The sequence below is a fragment of the Cervus canadensis genome, chromosome 25, assembly GCF_019320065.1.
Source record: "Cervus canadensis isolate Bull #8, Minnesota chromosome 25, ASM1932006v1, whole genome shotgun sequence".
Taxonomy (NCBI): Eukaryota; Metazoa; Chordata; class Mammalia; order Artiodactyla; family Cervidae; genus Cervus; species Cervus canadensis.
In genome coordinates, this window is record NC_057410.1 from 49,296,083 (window position 1) to 49,317,524 (window position 21,442).

Genomic DNA, 21,442 nt, shown 5'->3' on the forward strand with positions numbered 1-21,442 from the left:
TCTTAAATTTCTGAATTTTATCCCTCAAGATTAGAGACCATTTCAAGCTAGATCTCCAAGATCAAAAGCTAAAAGTCCACAAGTTTTCTTCTTATTGTTCTGGTGCTGTTGTTACTAATTGTCTAGATTTTTAAAATATAATGATTAATAAAATATATACAGTCAAATTAGTGGTCATTTGTCAGCCAGACTAGGCACTTCAGTTGGTTACAAAGGTGAATTAGATAGGCATGACTTAGTGTCTGTTTGGAATTCAGTCTAGTGGGAAAGACAGTTAACCAGTAGCAACAGTTAAATTACTCTTAATTTAAAATAATTGTCTGTTCTCATCACTGATTCTAAAGAAGCATTGTGAGGATTGTTTGAGCATAAAAACATCACCTAAAACTTTGGGCATAAAGATGCTACCAGGATACCAAAGCAAACAAGATTTGAGATTAGAGGGAGGATGAACTTGGGGATAATAGGTAATATTTATCAAGTGTGTGCCAGGCACTTGTTCCAGATTCTCTAAATGAAACTAATACTAGAGAAAAAATGGTTGAACTGCAGAGAAATGACTGGCTCAGAAAGGTGGTCAAGTGTTGCTATATGGCTGGAGTAAAAATGATAATTCAATGTATACAAATCAGGAAGAAGGGAACAAACAGTTGAAAAGAATTTTATAGTTTTAGACCTAGGAGGGACTTTGAAAACATGTAAGCAATAGAACACTTTGGCCAAACAAAAATGTATGCTGTTAAACTCAGTCCATTCCAAACTTCTGCTTCGACCACCGCACACCAGTCCTGCAACCCTGAGAGGTTCAGCTGGTTACAGATAAAAGCGCAAAAGTACTAGAGAATTTGCACAACTGTAGTAGCTTGATTGAGGTTTCCCTTCACACCGTGGCAAAAAAGTGAAAAAAAGAAAACTAAGAAGGAAGGGAATGTGTCCGGAACAGAAAACGTAAATGGACTCTTGGCCAACTGTGTATTAATAAAGTGATGTAAGGCATCCCTGGAAAGTTGTCTTCATGACCTTCTACACTGTTCCTCATTAAATGCTGTCTTACTAGTAGAAAGTGCCACACCGCAACTTTTATTTCATACAGTTCTGTAGATGAACATTTAACTCTTGAATGCTTTGGACAGGTAGAATTCTACCTGAACACAATTCAGAATTCTTTTGGTTAACTTTGTTATATTTTTGATCTTGCTGGTATTAGCAAATCTTGGGTCTATAATTTTCCATAATCAGAGTCATTTGTTGTTCTGATTAGTGTTAACTATAAAGGATATTTGCTTCTTTAAATTTCTCTTGAACATATATTCATTCCTAGGACAGTAGTAAGTCATTGCTTTGATTGCTACCTGATGCCCCCTTTCCTGAAAAGAGCTATTAGGATACAACAAATGTTTTCATTCGTCAGTTCAGTTGCTCAGTCGTGTCTGACTGTGCGACCGCATGGACTGCAGCATGCCAGGCTTCCCTGTCCACCAACTCCTGGAGTTTACTCAAACTCATGTCCATTGAGTCAGTGATGCCGTCCAACCATCTCATTCTCTGTTGTCTCATTTTCCCGCCTTGAATCTTTCCCAGCATCAGGGTCTTTTCAAATGAGTAAGTTCTTCACATCAGGTGGCCAAAGTTTTAGAGTTTCAGCTTCAGCATCAGGCCTTCCAATGAATATTCAGGACTGATCTGTAGAAAGTTAACAAGAGTTTTGAACACACTGTATTATTGGTAGATTGTTCCTTTTACTCACTGCAAAGATGGTCCAAACAGTTGTCACTCTTGGGGCAGGCACTGCACGTGGATCCTTTCTTATATGGCCAGGTTGGGTAATTGCCTCTGTGAAGTAGAAGAAAACTATCCATTAGGAAGTTTTTCTCCCCCGACTCCCCGCCCCCAATTGGAATTTATCACGGTCCTTGGCTAAACCCTGGACTTCCCGCATAGCTCAGTCGGTAAAGCATCTGCCTGCAACGCGGGAGACCTGGGTTCAGTTCCTGGGTTGGGAAGATCCCCTGGAGAAGGAAATGGCAACTCACTCCAGTATTCTTGCCTGGAGAATCCCATGGACAGGGGAGCCTGGCAGGCTATGGTTTATGGGATCGCAAGAGTCAGACACGACTGAGTGCTGTCTTCTTTTTGGCTAAATCCTAGGATTGAAGTCCACAAATTCAGATTGATGAGAGAAGTGGAGAGAGGGAAGCAGAAATAGAAGGCTGCTAATATTTGCCAAGTTCATTCTAAGTGCCTGTGTTTAGGAACCTTTGTCTTAATCATCTCAGTTAATTCCTGAGACAACTCTGGGAGAAAGTTATTTTTATTTCTGTTTTACAGGTAAGGAAACTACAGCTCAAAGATAAAGTTGCCAAAAACCACAATGTACAGATATCAGAGTCAACAAGACCTAGATTTGACTTTAAAGAAATGTTCCCTCTATCCAATGTCTGGCCTGTGTGATCACTGCCATCCATAAAACTGTCCATCTTAGAAAAGCTCTCGTGACCCACATTTTTGTTCTCAGTCCAGCAAACCTCCATGGTTTTTCTTGGATAGGAGCCATTTGGCTGGGGTAAGGGTCTTCCAAAAGAAAATAACAAGAGCTATGAGGGAGTTCCTAAAGTGCAATTTATTTTCACATAAAAGATGTGACACAGATACCATAATAATTACTGAATACTCATGTACTAGGCACTGTTCCAAGTAGTCTTGAATGAATCAATCTTCACAATAACCTAATGGGGAAGATACTAATTTTTTTAATCCCCATAGCTAGAGGCTTAACACTCTGTTAAGTGACTGACTAGGATCAGCCTAGAAAGTGAAATAATATCCAAACAACTTACATCTCCATAAATAACTTGGGAGTAGTAATGATGAGGGGCTGTACGTTTATTTCAATGAACTTGCCATTGCACTAATCTTTTTTCGGAACTCTGCTTTTGGGAAGCAGTTCTTGACTTTTTCATGTCATGGACCCTTTGGCAGCCTGGTGGAGCCTATAGGTTCTTTCCCAAAACAGTTTTAAAATAGCTAAAATAAAATTCATAGGATTATAAAGTAATGGCTGATTCATGTCAATGGATGGCAAAAACCACTACAATACTGTAAAGTAATTAGCCTCCAACTAATAAAAATAAATGGGAAAAAAAGTAAGCCAATTAAATTGAAATAAACATTAACATGTTAAAAATACCTGTGATGTACAAACACACTTCTCTGTGTATTAGGTCAGAGCAGCAAGGAGTCTGGCACCCCAGGTGGCCCTAGTGGTAAAGAACCCACCTGCTGGGGCAGGAGACGTAAGAGATGGGGGTTCGATCCCTGGGCTGGGAAGATCCCCTGGAGAAGGAAATGGCAACCCACTCCAGTGTTCTTTCCTGAAGAATCCCATGGACAGAGTAGCCTGGTGGGCTGTAACCCATGGGGGTCCCAAGAAATCAGACAACGACTGACGCAACTTGGCACAGCACAGCAGGGAGTCCGATAATTAACAGTGATTTTAGTGATGAATACACACTATATTTTGAGAGAACTACAACTAGAATGTGATATGAACATATCTGACATTTATAAAGTCACAGGTAGTGCCGTCCAATCATAAGTATTGCTGATATGACTGGAGTGTTAATTCATAAAAAATATTATTTCCTATAAAAGTTTGTGAAAAAGATGTAACTTTTTTCTAATTCAAATTCATGGACTCCTATCCTCCAATGCTATATATTTATTTTCAAAGTTAAGAACTCCCCCCTTAAGAGACATTACTTTTTACTAACACCTCAATTCCAACTAAAAATACATGTTCAAATCCTTTGGCTCCAAATTAATTTAGGTTGTTTCAGAAATTAAATTTAGCTCCATGCTTACTCTACACTGTGGAAAATAGTCTAAGGAATATAGTAGAGGTTCTGATAACAACTATGGAAGATATCCAAAATCGACATTAGTCCTTGGGATATCTTTCATTGTTAAAAAGCACAGTACTCTTTGAGTTAAATTCTAGAATGTTTTTAATGAAATCACTTATACCACTTCATACATTGTTTAATTTTGCATTCTGTACTATTAAGAAGAGGAAAAAATTGCTACTTCAAAAACAAGCTAAAAGTAAGGCAGTTGTGACTTGCAGTGAAATGGCAGAATTCACCTCGGGAAAAAAATGCTCTGCAAAGACCTGGATTTTGTCTAGAAGGCAATGATTAAGACCAAGAGACCTACAGACTCTATGCGATAGAAATAAAAGCAAAAATAAACAAACGAACCTAATCAAACTTACAAGCTTTTGCACAGCAAAGGGAAACTACAAATAAAATGAAAAGACAACCTATGAATTGGGAGAAAATATTTGCAAATGGTGTGACTCACAAGGCTTAATTTCTAAAATATACAAATAGCTCATACAGCTCAATAACAAACCAATCAAAAAATGGATAGAAGATCTAAACAGATATTAATCCAAAGACATGCAAATGGCCAACAGGCACATGAAAAGATGCTCAACATCACTAATATTAGAGATGTAAATCAGAACTACAGTGAAGTTCCACCTCACACTGGTCAGAATGGCCATTGTTAAAATGTCTACAAATTACAAATGCTGGAGAGGGTGTGAAGCAGAGGGAATATATATGGAATATAACTGACCATAAAAAGAAGGAAATAGTGCTATTTGCAGCAACACAGATAGACCTAGTAATTACACTAGGTGAAGTAAGAAAGACAAATACCATAAGCTGTCACCTAGATGTGAAATCTAAAATATGACACAGATTTATCTACAAAGGAGAAACAAACAGAGAGCGACTTGCGGCTGCCCGAGGATGAGGTGGGGGAGGCTAGATTAGGAGTTTGGGATTAGCAAATCAAACTGTTCTATACGTATAACTGAATTGGGCTTCCCTGGTGGCTCGGTAGTAAAGAATCCCCCTGCCAATGTGGGAGACGTAGGTTCAATCCCTGGGTCAGGGAGATCCCTGGGAGAAGGAAATGGCAACCCACTCTAGTATCTTTGCCTGGAAAACCCCATAGACAGAAGAACGTGGCAGGCTGCAGACCATGGGTTTGCAAGAGTAAGACATGACTTTGCGGCTAAACAACTGAATCACTTTGCTGTAAATCAACGATACTTCAATATAGTAAACTTTTACAAAAAGAGACAAGGGAACCTAAGTATTCTGCCCAATAGAGAAGTAGGAAGTGTCAGTGTTTCCTCTGGTTGCCTGAGGGTTGGGACCCTGGGACTGTGGTGAAGAGAAAAGACAGATCTTTATAAAGAAAAGCTTAGATATGAGTAACCGTCCCCGAAGCAATGATGGCCAAAGTATGCTGGGTCCTGCACCGCTTATGGGAGCGATTGTCTGCACTTCGGTGGCGTAATCATCTCTTCAGCCGTCTGTGTGGAGGTGGGGCCCACGGTGATGAAGAGGAGTCTGTGTTCTGGGTTCTGCAGATCGGGGAGACCCGAGGTGACCGGGAGGAGAGGAGTCACCGCGGTCCGAGGCAGCAGAAACAAGCCGAGGGCATGAGTCCAGAGCTGAGAGAGCAGGACTGGAGAATAAGTGCCCAGAGCCCTTTCTGAGGGAATGTCAGAAACACTGGGAAGGGACTCGACTTTTCAGAATTACGTGGAAGTGGGGGGCCTATAACTTCTTGTGTAGAGAAGGAAAAACAGGCTCAGATGGCACGAGGACCCTCTTCACTGGTCCCTGGGCTCCCTTCCACACACCTTCCAATCCTTTCCCCACAGGCATGCCCAGTGAGCTACAAATTTAAGGCAAGTCTTGTCACCTTCTGCTTAAATTACCTTGATGGCGTCAGCCTGTGATGTGGATAAAGTTAACCTGCAATGGCCCACAAGGCCTGGGGTGATCTGAGCTTCCTCCTTCCGCCCAGCTTCATCTGATTCATGGTCCAAGCGCCCAGGTCTTCTGTCTGTTCTATCATCCTTTCCACAGGAGCTGGTCTTTTGTTTTCACAACTGAATATCTAACTGTTTCTGAGATTCTTCACATGTCTGGTTCCTTCTCACTCTTCATGTCTAAGCTTAAATGCATCACAGAAAGCCCTTCCTTGAGCATTTTATCTCAAACAAGGGCCCTGCCTACTTACAGTGTCAATTACAGCATTATTTCTATTTCCAGCATGGCTCGTATTATCATGAAGTTATTTTATCTGTATTTTACTGTCTGAATGCCACAGGCAATAAACTCCAAAGGGGCAGGGACTGTGTCTGGCTTGTTGTCCTATGAAGCTGAGTAAACAAATATTTATTGAATAATTGAATGAATATTTGCTTTTATTTGGATGAATAAATGAATGTTACTCAGTGTTCATAAAAACATTGTGTAATGTGCTGTGGTTAGTTACTCAGTCATGTCTGACTCTTTGCTACCCCATGGACTGTATCCTACCAGGCTCCTCTGCCCATGGGGATTCTCCAGGAAAGAATACTGGAGTGGGTTGCCATGCCCTCCTCCCAGGGATCTTCCCAACCCAGGGATTGAACCCAGGTCTCCCACACTGCAGGCGGAATCTTCACCATCTTAGCCACCAGGGAAGCGCAAATATAAATTTGCTTAAAAGTTTTACAACTTAGTATTGTTTATATCTCTGAAATCAAGAAAAGTGAGTTTAAGCCACGAGAACTCCCTTTTGTACCTTATTATTAAGGATGTGCAATCATCTCTCCTCCTGCGAGAACAACAAAATTGCAACTAGCTGAACAACCATTGACAAGAGGACCTGGAACCCACTAAAAAAATTATCCCACACCCAAAGACAAAGAAGCTGCCTCCGCAGGATGATACTAATGGCGGAGTAGAAGGACGTGTGCTTCTCTTCTCTTGCGAGAACACCAAAATCACAACTAGTTGCCAAAGAATCATCAACAGGAGAACGTTGGAACCCACCCAAAAATATACACCACATTAAAGGGCAAAGAAAAAGCTGAAACAAGACAGTAGGAGGGGCACAATTACATTTTAAAATCAAATCTCATACCCACCAGAGATGCTTGTGGGGGGGGGGGGCACAAACAAAACCTGTGTGTACCAGGACCCAGGGAAATGAACACCAGACCTGCCTGTGAGTGCCTGAGTGTCTCCTGAGGAACCACAGGTCAGCAGTGGCCTGCCATAGTGACAGGGGCTCAGGCAGCAGCAATTCTGGAAAGTGCAATGTGTGGCATAAGTCCTCTTGAAGGAGGTCAACATTCAGTTCAGTCACTCAGTTGTGTCTGACTGTTTGCGACCCCATAAATTGCAGCACACTAGGCCTCCCTGTCCATCACCAACTCCTGGAGTTTACCCAAACTCATGTCCATTGAGTCGGTGATGCCATCCAACCATCTCATCCTCTGTCATCCCCTTCTCCTCCTGCCCCCAATCCCTCCCAGCATCAGGGTCTTTTCCAATGAGTCAACTCTTCGCATGAGGTGGCCAAAGTATTGGAGTTTCAGCTTCAGCATCAGTCCTTCCAATGAACACCCAGGACTGATCTTTAGGATGGACTGGTTGGATCTCCTTGCAGTCCAAGGGACTCAAAATCTTCTCCAACACCACAGTTCAAAAGCAGCAATTTTTCGGCACTCAGCTTTCTTCACAGTCCAACTTTCACATCCATACATGACCACTGGAAAAACCATAGCCTTAACTAGACGGACCTTTGTTGGCAAAGTAATGTCTCTGCTTTTTAATATGCTCATGGGGTTCTCAAGGCAAGAATACTGAAGTGGTTTGACATTTCCTTCTCCGGAGGACCACATTTCATCAGAACTCTCCACCATGACCTGTTCTTCTTGGGTGGCCCCACACAGCATGGCTTATAGTGTCATTGAATTAGATAAGGCTGTGGTCCATGCGATCAGATTGGTTAGTTTTCTGTGATTGTGGTTTTCAGTCTGTCTGACCTCTGATGGAGAGGATAAGAGGCTGATGGAAACTTCCTGATGGGAGAGACTGACTTGAAGGGGAAACTGGATCTTGTTCTGAATGGGGGGGTGGGGCACACTCAGTAAATCTTTAATCCAATTTTCTGTTGAAGGGTGGGGCTGTGTTCCCTCCCTGTTACTTACTTGGGGCCAAACTATGGTGGAGATAATGAAGATAATGGGGAGCTCCTTCAAAAGGTCCTATGCAGGCACTGCTATACTGAGTGCCCCCAGCCCTGCAGCAGGCCACCGCTGACCCACGCCTCCACCAGAGACTCCTGGACACTCACGGGCACGTCTGGGTCAGTCTCTTGTGGGGTCACTGCTCCTTTCTCCTGGGTCCTGGTGCACAAGGTTCTGTTTGTGCCCTCCAAGGGTCTGTTTCCCAGTCCTGTGTAAGTTCTGGCAGCTCTATGGTGGGTTAATGGAGATCTCCTCCAAGAGGGCTTATGCCATACCCAGGTCTACCGCACTCAGAGCCCCTGGCCCCGCAGCAGTCCACTGCTGACCCGTACCTCCTCAGGAGACACCCAGAAACTTCTGCATAGCAAACCATAAACAGAAAGACAACCTATGGAATAGGAGAAAATAATTGCAAATGATGGATCAACAAGGAATTAATTTCAAAAATATAAAAACAACTCATACAGCTCAGTATCAAAAAATAAACAAAAAACCCCCCAAAACAACCCAATTTAAAAATGGGCAGAAGATCTAAATAAACATTTCTCTAAAGAAGACACACAGATGACCAAATGGCACATGAAAATATACTCAACATCACATGCAAATGTTCAACACATTTGCATCTGAGAAATGAAAATCAAAGCTACAATGAAGTGTCACTTCACTCCCGTCAGAAAGGCCATAATAAAATGTCTACCAATAATAAAGATTGGAGAGGTTGTAGAGAACAAGTAGCCCTCCTACACTGTTGATGAGAATGTAATTTGGTACAGCCACTATGGAGAACAGTATGGAGATTTGTTAGAAAAACTAAAAGTAGAGTTGCCGTTTGATCCTACAATCCCACTCCAGGGCATGTAACCCAAGAAAATTCTAATTCAAAAAGACACATGCACCCCAGTGTTCATAGCATTACTACTACAATAACCAAGACATGGAAACAACCTATAGAATATTACTCAGTCATTAAAAAAAAGAATGAAATAATGCCATTTGCAGCAACAGGGATGGACCTGGAGATTATCACACTAAGCAAAGTAAGCCAGACGTACACAAATGTCATGTGATATCACTTATACGTGGAATAAAAAGAATGGTACTTATTTACACAAAACAGGAATAGACCTAAAGACATAGAAAATAAACTTATAGCCACCAAAGGGAAAGGGATGGGGGAGGGATAGATTAGGAGTTTGGGACTGACACATACACTCTACTACATATAAAATATAAAATAGATACTACATAGATATAATACATATAGTAATACATATAAAATAATCAACTAAGACCTATTGTATAGCACATGGGACTATACCCAATATTACTTATATATCTCTCTCTATAAGAGAAAAGAATTTGAAAAAGAAAAAATGTATATACATAAAACTGAATGTGCTGTACATGTGAAACTAACACGATAATGTAAATCAACTAGTCTTCAATATAAATAAATAAGTAAGTAAAAGGAAACACAGGGAACAGTCTCAGTTCTTCAATAGGGTGAGCTGTTACTAACAAGAACACAGACTCTGGAGCCAGACCTCCCAAGTCACAGTCCACCTATGACGTTCACTAACTGTGGGACCCTGGGCAGGCCAGGCACCCTGTCAGGGCCTCAGCTGTCTCTTATCTGCAAAACAGGGGTAAGAGCAGAATCTGTATCACAGACTTTTTATGAAGATTAAATACCTTTAATATATGTGAAGCACTTAAAACAGTGCTTAGCACACAGTAAGCTTTATACAATTATTACATCATTGTTTTAAATTACTGTAATCCATTTAAAAACTAATGCCATGGAAAATGTGAATACATAATTGTAACTGAAAACTAGAAAAGCATGTATTTCCTTTATGATCTCTGTTTTCTAAGTTTGTATATGATGCAAAAGAACACATATATACATTTAAAGGAAGTTGGGGGAAATGTCCTATGCCTTCCCATTTTTCAAAAGGAGAAAAATTATGTCCTTCAAAAACAAAACTGTCAAAAGTATGTGAATAAGTTATATAGATTGAGGAGTTCAATTCAGAGTGGGTTTTCTTGTTTGTTTGTTTTGAGAAAATTATAATAAGTTAATATAATAGGACGTTAGAGAACATCTTCCCATCTTGTGGTATTATTACCATATCCAATTAATCTATGTCCCTGAATACATTTAGTCTTGCTACTCTTGAACATATGTGTCTCTGTGTGTGTGTGCACTTACACAGTGTTTATAAAAGTGTATACACACACACATACAAGCAAACATACAAAGAAAACTGGGCAGAGGAATTAATGGGTAACATTCATTTTCTCTTTTACACTATTATCCAGATCTATTTTCTGTATCTATTTAATGAAGATAAATACTTCTAAAATAGTTTGTTTTCCAAAAAAGTAATTAATTTGAGCACTTACGCTGGTCCGTAGTTGCATATAAAATGTGCTCCATTGAGAAGACCTCGGAAGCCAGAAACTTGAGGACAAAAGTGTACTGCACAGCCAACTTTGTAACTATCTGCCCAGACAACCTGAAAGAAAACACGGACTGATATGAAGAAGAGGGACAATAAAATGAACACGTAAGTCAAGTGGGACTTAGGAAGCATCACTATGAACAAAGCTAGTGGAGGTGATGGAATTCCCATTGAGCTATTTCAAATCCTGAAAGATGATGCTGTGAAAGTGCTGCACTCTATATGCCAGCGAATTTGGAAAACTCAGCAGTGGCCACAGGACTGGAAAAGGTCAGTTTTCATTCCAATCCCAAAGAAAGGCAATCCCAAAGAATGCTCAAACTACTGCACAATTGCACTCATCTCACACGCTAGTAAAGTAATGCTCAAAATTCTCCATGCCAGGCTTCAGCAATATGTGGACTGTGAACTTCCAGATGTTCAAGCTGGTTTTAGAATAGGCAGAGGAACCAGAGATCAAATTGCCAACATCTGCTGGATCATCAAAAAAGCAAGAAAATTCCAGAAAAACATCTATTTCTGCTTTATTGACTATGCCAAAGCCTTTGACTGTGTGGATCACAATAAACTGTGGAAAATTCTGAAAGAGATGGGAATACCAGACTACCTGACCTGCTTCTTGAGAAACCTGTATGCAGGTCAGGAAGCAACAGTTAGAACCAGACGTGGAACAACAGACTGGTTCCAAATAGGAAAAGGAGTATGTTAGGCTGTATATTGTCACCCTGCTTGCTTAACTTATGTGCAGAATACATCATGAGACACGCTGGGCTAGAAGAAGCACAAGTTGGAATCAAGATTGCCGGGAGAAATATCAATAACCTCAGATATGCAGATGACACCACCGTTATGGCAGAAAGTGAAGAGGAACTAAAAAGCCTCTTGATGAAAGTGAAAGAGGAGAGTGAAAAGTTGGCTTAAAGCTCAACATTCAGAAAACTAAGATCATGGCATCTGGTCCCATCACTTCATGGGAAATAGATGAGGAAACAGTGGAAACAGTGTCAGACTTTATTTTTTGGGGCTCCCAAATCACTGCAGATGGTGATTGCAGCCATGAAATTGAAAGACTCTTACTCCTTGGAAGGAAAGTTATGACCAACCTAGACAACATATTAAGAAGCAGAGACATTACTTTGCCAACAAAGGTCCGTCTAGTCAAGGCTATGGTTTTTCCAGTGGTCATGTATGGATGTGAGAGTTGGACTGTGAAGAAAGCTGAGCCCCGAAGAATTGCTGCTTTTGAACTGTGGTGTTGGAGAAGACTCTTAAGAGTCCCTTGGACTGCAAGGAGATCCAACCAGTCCATCCTGAAGGAGATCAGTCCTGGGTGTTCATTGGAAAGACTGATGCTGAAGCTGAAACTCCAATACTTTGGCCACCTCATGCGAAGAGTTGACTCATTGGACAAGACCCTGATGCTGGGAGGGATTGGGGGCAGGAGGAGAAGGGGATGACAGAGGATGAGATGGCTGGATGGCATCACTAACTTTATGGACATGAGTTTGAGTAAACTCCGGGAGTTGGTGATGGACAGGGAGGCCTGGAGTGCTGTGATTCATGGGGTTGCAGAGTCGGACAGACTGAGTGACTGAACTGAACTGAACTGAACCATTACCCCTACCACAGTGTGGCCTTAGGCCAAACTACAGGGAGGGAACACAGCCTCACCCATCAGCACAAAAATTGGATTAAAGATTTACTGAGCATGACCTTGCCCACCAGAGAAAGACCCAGTTTTCCCCATAGCCGGTATCCTCAAGAGGATAAGTATAAGCCTCTTATCCTCATCCATCAGAGGGCAGATAGAATGAAAACCACAATCACAGAAAACTAACCAAACTGATCACATGGATCACAGCCTTATCTAACTCAATGAAACTATGAGCCATGCTCTATAGGGCCACCCAAGATGGACAGGTCATGGTGGAGAGTTTTGACAAAATGTGATCCACTAGATAATGGAAAGGCAAACCATTTCCAAATTCTTACCTTGAGAACCTCATGAACAGTATGAAAAGGCAAAAAGATATAACACTGAAAGATGATCCCGCCAGGTTGGGAGGTGCCAAATATGCTACTGGAGAAGAGTACAGAAATAACTCAAGAAAGAATGAAGAGATGGAGCCAAAGCAAAAACAACGCCCAGCTGTGGATGTGACTGGTGATGAAAGTAAAGTCAGATGCTGTAAAGAACAATATTGCATAGAAACCTGGAATGTTAGGTCCATGAATCAAGGTAAATTGGAAGTGGTCAAACAGGAGATGGCAAGAGTGAACATCAACATTTTAGGAATCAGTGAACTAAAATGGATGAGAATGGGCAAATTTAATTCAGATGATGATTATATCTACTCTTGTTGGTAAGAATCCCTTAGAAGAAATGGGTTAGTTCTCAAATCAAAAAAGAGTCCGAAATGCAGTACTTGGGTGCAATCTCAAAAACAACCTTGATCTAAAAAATGATCTCAAAAACAACCTTGATCTCAAAAACAATCTCAAAAACAAACGAATGATCTCAGTTCATTTCCAAGGCAAAGCATTCACCATCAGAGTAATCCAAGTCTATGCCCCAACCACTAACGCCAAAGAAGGTAAAGCTGAATGGTTCTAAGAAAACCTATGAGAACTTATAGAACTAACACAAAAAAAGAATGTCCTTTTAATCCTAGGGGACTGGAATGCAAAAGTAGGAAATCAAGAGATACCTGGAGTAACAGGCGGGTTTGGCCTTGGAGTACAAGATGAAGCAGGGCAAAGGCTAACAGAGTTTTGCCCAGAGAACACACTGGTCATAGCAAACACCCTCTTCCAACAATGTAAGAGAAGACTGTACACATAGACATCACCAGATGGTTAACACTGAAATCAGATTGATTATATTCTTTGCAGTCAAAGATGGAGAAGCTCTATAAAGTCAGTAAAAACAAGACGGGAAGCTGACTGTGACCCAGACCATAACTCCTTTTTGAAAATTCAGACTTCAGTTGAAGAAAACGAAAAGAACTAAGGCATTCGAGTATGATCCAAATCAAATCCTTTATACAGCAGAAGTGACAAATGGAATCAAGGGATTAGATCTGATAGACAGAATGCCTGAAGAACTATGGATAGAGGTTCGTAACACTGTACAAGAAGCAGTGATTAAAACCATCCCCAAGAAAAAAGAAAGGCAAAATGGCTGTCTGAGGAGGCCTTACAAACAGCTGAGTAAAGAAGAGAGGTGAAATGCAAAGGAGAAAAGGAAAGAAATATCCATCTGAATGCAGAGTTCCAAAGAACACAAGGAGAGATAAGTAAACCTTCGTAAATGAGCAACACAAAGAAAGAGAAGAAAATAATAGAATGGGAAAGGCAAGAGATTTATTCAAGAAAATTAGAGATGCCAAGGGAACCTGTCATGCAAAGATGGGCACAGTAAAGAACAGAAACTGTATGGACCTAACAGACACCTAAGATGTTAAGAAGAGCTGCAAGAATATACAGAAGAACTATACCATAACGATCTCAATGACCCATATAACCATGATGGTGTGATCAACTGTGGTGTTGGAGAAGACTCTTGAGAGTCCCCTGGACTACAAGGAGATTAAACCAGTCAATCCTAAAGGAAATCAGCCCTGAATATTCATTGGAAGGATCTTTGGGGAAGATTGCTTAATTGTGAGCCTTTCAGGGGCCATTGGTCTTCTGATCTTAACATATCTAATATGGACCCCAAAGATCTTCCAATGAAGCAGGGCAATTGAAGTATTTCCCATTTTTATAAACTTTATAACACCAAAACACAAATGATGCTGAAGCTGTAGCTCCAGTATTTGTCCACTTGATGTGAAAAGCAGACTCTTTGGAAAAACCCTTATGCGGGCAAAGATTGAAGGCAGGAGGATAAGGAGACAACAGAGGACAAGATGGCATCACCGATTCAATGGGCATGAGTTTCACCAAGTTACGGCAGATGGTGAAGGAAGGACAGGGAAGCCTGGAGTGCTACAGTCCATGGGGTCACAAAGAGTTGGACACAACTGAGCGACTGAACAACAGCAAGAGAATAACCCTGACCACAGTTCCTCACTTGTTCCCACAGCCGCTCAGCTGTTCACAGTGGGTTTGAGGAGAAAGAAATGAGAAAACCATAAAGGAAGCCTTAGAGGAAACTCGTATTACCAGATATTTGCACATTACCAAAGTAACCAGAATAAGCTGGAAAGTCATATCAACATGACTTCACAGTCCCATTAGACCAATGACCTTCCCCAAAGCGCCTTATAAATGCAGTTTCCCTTCACAGGGAGAACACCCCAAATTGGAGCCAATGTACCCCAGACTGGTCAAAAAGGCCCTGGTAGAACCTTGATATCATGCTGTTCTGGGGTAAAGGTTATTTGCACATTTAACTTACAAAAGAAAGTAGTGTGTTTTAGAGAGTCAATCAACTTGTCCCCCACCATCAAAGTTACCTGGGACTCCTCTAGAGGAAATTAGTATTGGATGCCTCAAGTCCAAGAGAGCCCCTAGGCCTACTCAATATGAGTGTTCCTCTCCTTTGTAAAGTGCTTCTGACCACCAGATTGCTTAATTGTGAGCCATTCAGGGGCCATTGTTCTGATCTTAACATATCTAATATGGACCCCAAAGATCTTTCCTTCAGGACAGATGAAATATTTTCCATTTTTATAAACTTTATAACACCAAAACACAAAAGACACAGATGAATTCCAACTAAAACACCACAAATTTCAGCATCATTGCACAGATGAACCTATTTCCCCAATTAGGTAAATAAGTTTACCTCACAAAACAAATGAACTAATTCCAACTAGGCTGCCCACCCTCACAAGAACTAGCTCCCCAATGAACCGGTTCCAACTGAACTGATTCCCAAATCAGATAGATAAGTTTACCCTACAAAACAAACGAGCTAATTCCAACTAGGGTGGTCTTGCCCCACAAGAACTAGTTCTCTAAATGAACCAGATCAGGGTGGAGTCCAACAACACTTACCCTCTGGGGTACCCCAACCATATTGGCTTGTCCCATAAAGGAAGAGCCCACAATGAGGGGGAAAAATGCTCCTGCTGTGCTCACTGGAGCGACTCACGCTCCAAAATTGAGCCTGTCAGTTCATAAGAAAAAGGGCACACAAAACGAGTGAGCCAGCTGAACAGTCGATTTGGGTAGACAAATTGAGTCCATGGACTCTATAGAAATTTGTGGGTTCCTTGTCTCAATGGCCAAGTGCTGGAGGTAGCCAGTGCCACTTCAGGGACTCTTGAAGGAAAGAACCTCAGGACAAATGGTCTCAGCAGCTGCTGGGTCTTGCCCCAGTATTCCCTGATCAGAGCCGGCTAGCTCCGAGCAGCAAGGCTCCTGGCTGTCTCAGCTAAATTTTACCTCATCCAAGCTTGCTCTGCTTGCCACACGACAGGCCAATGGATCTGAGGGGTTGAGGCAATGAAGAGACTTTAACTGGGGAGCTGGCTGACCCAGAAGATGGCAGGGGAGCGTCTCAAAATAACTATCTTGTCAGAGCCTGGTTGCCAGGTTCTTTTATAGATCCGAGACTGGGGGGAGGTGAGGAAACAAAGTAAAAAGACTGTCCAGTCCTTGCAAATGTCCCCTAGAATGCCAAGCCTCTGGCAGGGGAATGTGTTGTTTCCCTTCCTCACAGTCAGTCCTTCACTGGCGGGCAGCTCAGGTTATCTCCCTGAGTTGGGCCATGATGTATGTTTATAATAACAAAAAAGGGTCAAAGTCACAGAAGCAGATCCAGTGTACATTGAAAATTAACCCTTCTTGGCTGCATACATATATAAAAAACACCAACTCTATAAATATATATATATATATACAAATTCTGGGACTGAAAGTGAAAGTGAAGTTGCTCAGTTGTGTCCAACTCTTTGCGACCCCATAGACTGTGGCTACCAGGCTTCTTGGTCCATGGGATTTTCCAGGCAACAGGACCAGAGTGGGTTGCCATTTCCTTCTCTAAATTCTGGGACTAGTGGTGCCAAATACGGGGGTTAGAAAGCATGGGAACCAGTGTGTGCCTTCACTAAATGTGGAGAGCAGCGGTCCAGAAACTGTGGCACACAGGTTTTGAGTTCTGTGAAGAGGAAGCAGAGGGTGCTTCAGGGGTTCGAAGCAGGGACCCTGCTCTGCGTGAGTGAGGCTGGTGCTGAAGTGAGCCGGCCTGGGAGCAAGGAGAAGTCTCCCAGCAGAGGGCACCCCTGGGGAAGCAACCCTGAGGTGGGAAAGACTCACAGAACCGAGGCTGGAGTGTTGGTGTCAGTTTGACCCAGAAAAAGGTCAAATTTACTTTAAAAAAAAAAAAAAGGAAAAGGAAAACAATCAGTTAAGAGCAGCTCTCTGGGGAGAAAGTATAGCATGAGGGAAGAGAATTGGAATGGAGACTGAGCTTCTCCAAAGCTTAATGATGGAGTGGAGTGACGTGAAAGGCGCTCAGTCGTGTCCAACTCTTTGCAACCCCATGGACTATAGTCCATGGGATTCTCCAGGCCAGAATACTGGAGTGGGTCGCTGCTCCCTTCTCCAGGGGATCTTCCCAACCCAGGGATCGAACCCAGGTCTCCCGCATTGCAGGCAGATGCTTTACCAGCTGAGCCACAAGGGAAGCCCCTATTGATGGAGTGGGAGGTGGCGGAAGGCCTGTGGGGGATGCTGGGGCACTTTGCATTCTGTCTTCTCTTTGTGTGACAACTAGGGAGGAGCTGGGGAGGCAGGTACTGGTCTCCCAGAGGAGCAGTGCTCTCCTTTGGCGAGAGACGACCCCTCACTGCTCCCAGATCCAAGTGGGGTGTTCCCCTTCCCACCTCTCACCCTAGAGCCCTTGCAGGGAACTCCACGTAACCAAGGGAATTAAGCCCCTCTCTCTTCCTGAGAGCACCTAGCCATTCATTTTCAGCTTCGATCCTTGTACTTTAATTTCTCAATTATTTTTGTATTTATTTTTAAAACTTTTTCATTTCTATCACTGTATCTCAAATTGACTTCCCTTTGAGTGCTTTGTTTAAAATGCAGATTTCTGGGCCCATCTCAGTTCTACTGCATGAGAGTCTCTGGAATTGTCCTTGAAATCTGATTTTTTTTTTTCAATTGAGCTATAACTGACATAAAATTATATTAGTTTCCCATGTACAACATAATGATTCAGTATTTGTATATATTGCAAAATGGTCACCATGGTGTCTGGTTAATACCTATTACTACACATGGTTATAATTTTTTTTTCTTGTGATGAGAACTTTTAAGATATAGTCTCTGTAAGAAATGGACTTGAAGTGGTCCATTTTTGGAACAAAGTAGCTGGCCTTGGGTGGAAAATTATTAAGAAATGATTTTCCATTCAGAGCTAGCTCATTTCATCTTGAAAAATTACTGGCAAGCTAGTCTTGCCTAACAGCTTACAACTGGAGAGTCTCTAAGCTAACAGGATGCTTGGGAAGGGATAAACTAAAGTCCTAGTTGAGAAATGTGAACTTAGGATGGGAAGGGAGAAGGAAGAATACCCTATGAGAAGTAATGAAGTCTGGGAGGATTGTAACCCCATAGTACTCAGCCAGTGAAGAACCAGGGAGGGATTTGTGATCCAGGGAATAAAAGTGCTTGCTGTAACTGTCCTGGGTGTGTCTGCCCACCAGACACCAGATCTTGCAAGACCATTGTTAGAAGTCTTGCTTTTGTTGTGCTGCGAGTCTCTGAGTCCATCCCTTGGTTTTGGGCTGGTGAGTGTGTTTCTCACATTCTTTTAGCAACTTTCAAATACACAATACAGGATTGTTAGCTGTAGCCACCATGCTACCCATTACATCCCCAGGAAGTTTTGACCACATTCACCCATTTCACCCACCTGCCTGCTTTGGCAACCGCCAATCTGTTTTCTGTTTCTAAGTGTTAATGTTTTTAGAGCCCACACATGAGTGAGATCATATGGTGTTTCTCTCTCTCTGACTTATTTTACTTGGCACGATACCCTCTAGATCTATCTATGGTGTCGCAAACGACACCATTTCCTTAAGGAAAACGTGGTAAATATATATACACACAATCTGGAATATTATTCAGCCTAAAAATCTTGTTATTGGGAGGGGAGTTTGCGGAAGAATGGATACATGTATATGTCTGGCTGAGTCCCTTTGCTGTCACCTGAAACTATCATAACATTTTTAATCAACTATACTCTAATGATGCTGTTAAAGTGCTGCACTCAATATGCCAGCAAATTTTGAAAACTCAGCAGTGGCCACATGATTGGAAAAGGTCAGTTTACATTCCAACCTCAAATAAGGGCAATGCCAAAGAATGTTCAGACTATCACACAGTTGTACTCATTTCATATGCTAGCAAGATCATGCTTAAAACCCTTCAAGTTAGGCTTCAACAGTATGTGAACTGAAAACTTCCACATGTTCAAGCTAGATTTAGACAAAGCACAGGAGCTAAAGATCAAACTGCCAACAGCTGTTGGATCATAGAAAAAGCAAAGGAATTCCAGAAAAACATCTACTTCTGCTTCACTGACTACGCTAAAGCCTTTGACTGTGTGGATCACAACAAACTGTAGAAAACTCTTAAAGAGAGGAATACCAGATCACCTTATCTGCCTCCTGAGAAACCTGTATGCTGGTCAAGAAGCAACAGTTAGAACTGAACATAGAACAATGGACTGGTTCAAAATTGGGAAAGGAGTACGTAAAGGCTGTATATTGTCACCCTGCTTATTTAACTTTTACATAGAGTAGTTCATGGGAAGTGTTGGGCTGGATGAAGCACAAACTGGAATCAAGATTGCAGGGAGAAATATCAATAACCTCAGATATGCAGATGACACCACCCTAATGGCAGTGGAACTAAAGAGCCTCTTGATGAAGGTGAAAGAGAAGAGTGAAAAAGCTAGCTTAGAACTCAACATTCCGAAAACTAAGATCATGACATCTAGTCCCATTACTTCATTGCAAACAGATGGGGAAACAATGGAAACAGTGACAGACTTGATTTTCTTGGGCTCCAAAATCACTTCAGATGGTGACTGCAGCCATGAAATTAAAAGATGCTTGCTTCTTGGAAGAAAAGCTATTACAAACCTAGGCAGTGTATTAAAAACCAGAGACATCACTTTGCTGATAAAGTTCCATATAGTCAAAGATACAGTTTTTCTAGTGGTCATGTATGGATGTAGGGTGTGAGAGCTGGACCATAAAGAAGGCTGAGAACCAAACAATTGATGCTTTTGAACTGTGGTGTTGGAGAAGACTCGAGAGTCCCCGGGACTTCAACGAGATCAAACCAGTCAATCCTAAAGGGAATCATTCCTGAATATTCATCAGAAGGACTGATGCAGAAGCTGAAGCTCCAATACTTTGGTCACCTGATGTGAAGAGCTGACTCATTAGAAAAGATCCTGATGCTGGGAAAGATTGAGGGCAGGAGGAGAAGGGGACGACAGAGGATAAGATGGTTGGATGGCATCTCCAATTTAATGGGCGTGAGTTTGAGCAAACTGTGGGAGATAGTGAAGGACAGGGAAGCCTGGCGTGCTGCAGTCCACGGGGTCGCAGAGAGTCGGACACGACTGAGCAACTGAACAGCAACAATACTCCAATAAAAATAAAGTTAAAAAAAAACTTATATTAACAAGTTCATCAGGGGATTCTTATTTCACGCTAACTGGCAATGTTGTATGAACTATATCACCTGAGTCTCGCGTTTTGTATTTTCATCCTTTTGTCTTTGAACACTTCTTGATAGTATTATATTTTGAGTAGTCTTAATCCCCCATGCACCTTTAATGCTATATGCTATTTTGTTTATTTTGGTATTATTGGCAGGTGGGTTCTTTACCACTAATGCCACCTGGGAAGCCTGTTGGTCTCTAAGTCAGGTTGCAGTTGACATAAAAGATGTCTTTTTAGGTGCTTAGTTTTATGAATTTTGGCAAAAGTGTGTAGCCGTGCACCTGCTACCATACTCAAGACCTAGAACATTTCCCCCAAAGCTCTGTTGTGCGCCTTTGTGGTCAGTTCTTACCCCCGCTCCCAGGCAATCACTAATCTCTTTCCTGTAGTTTTGTTTTTTGCAGAATATTATATAAATGGAATCAGTTTAAACGTAGACTTTTCAGTCTGACTTTTTTCACTAAGTACAAGCATTTGAAATCCATTATGTTATTCAATTCATGAAGACTCACTCTCTTTTTTATTGCTGAGTAATACTTACTGCATGGATATATCAGGTTTATTTATCCATTCATGCTGGTCTCTTTTTAATAGCTTCATGGGCATTCAGGTTTGGGGTGCAACTTTGCAGGCTCTAGGACTACAGAGACCAAGTTCATATTCCAGCTCAGCTACTCACTGTGTGACCTAGACCTCAGCTTCCTTGTCTACTAAATAGGATAACAAAGGTACTCAGTAGGCTTACTTTGACAATTTAAATGGGCTTAGAAGAAAACACTTAAAACACCTTCTAAAACATAGCAAGCTCTCAGCAAATATTCATGTTTTATTCTCTTTTGACTAATTTTCTTCTGCTTTAAAACTTTTGAAATTTTTTTTATCAGGCAGATTCTGGTTGCATGTTTTCATTTCTTTTAATATGTTAAACAAAAATTGAAAAATAAGAGCTACACATTGAGAATTTCCCTAGTGCCACAATAGTGTTCGGCACATGACATCATGCATAATCACGTAACAAATCAATAAATAGGTGTTGCCTCAATTTTTACAAATGAGGGGTGGAACCTAATTCTACTTGACCACAAAGTACCAAGGCGGTCCATGCCCTAAGCAAGATGCTTCCAGAGTGTGTTCCTTTTTAGCAGAATCAGGAACTTATACTTAACAAAAAC

At 41.6% G+C, this 21,442-nt stretch overlaps 1 protein-coding gene across 3 annotated transcripts in view; it reads right to left on the reverse strand.

Annotated features, from left to right (window-relative positions):
- Window positions 1-21,442, reverse strand: part of GLIPR1 (GLI pathogenesis related 1) — a 54,699-nt gene that overhangs the window by 1,410 nt on the left and 31,847 nt on the right. For all 3 annotated transcript variants that reach the window (XM_043446549.1, XM_043446550.1, XM_043446548.1), the window contains exons 4-5: window positions 10,514-10,626; window positions 1,748-1,833 (exon numbers count right to left, since the gene is read on the reverse strand). In XM_043446549.1, coding sequence (XP_043302484.1) covers window positions 1,748-1,833; window positions 10,514-10,626 — 199 coding nt within the window. The remainder of the gene's footprint in view (window positions 1-1,747; window positions 1,834-10,513; window positions 10,627-21,442) is intronic.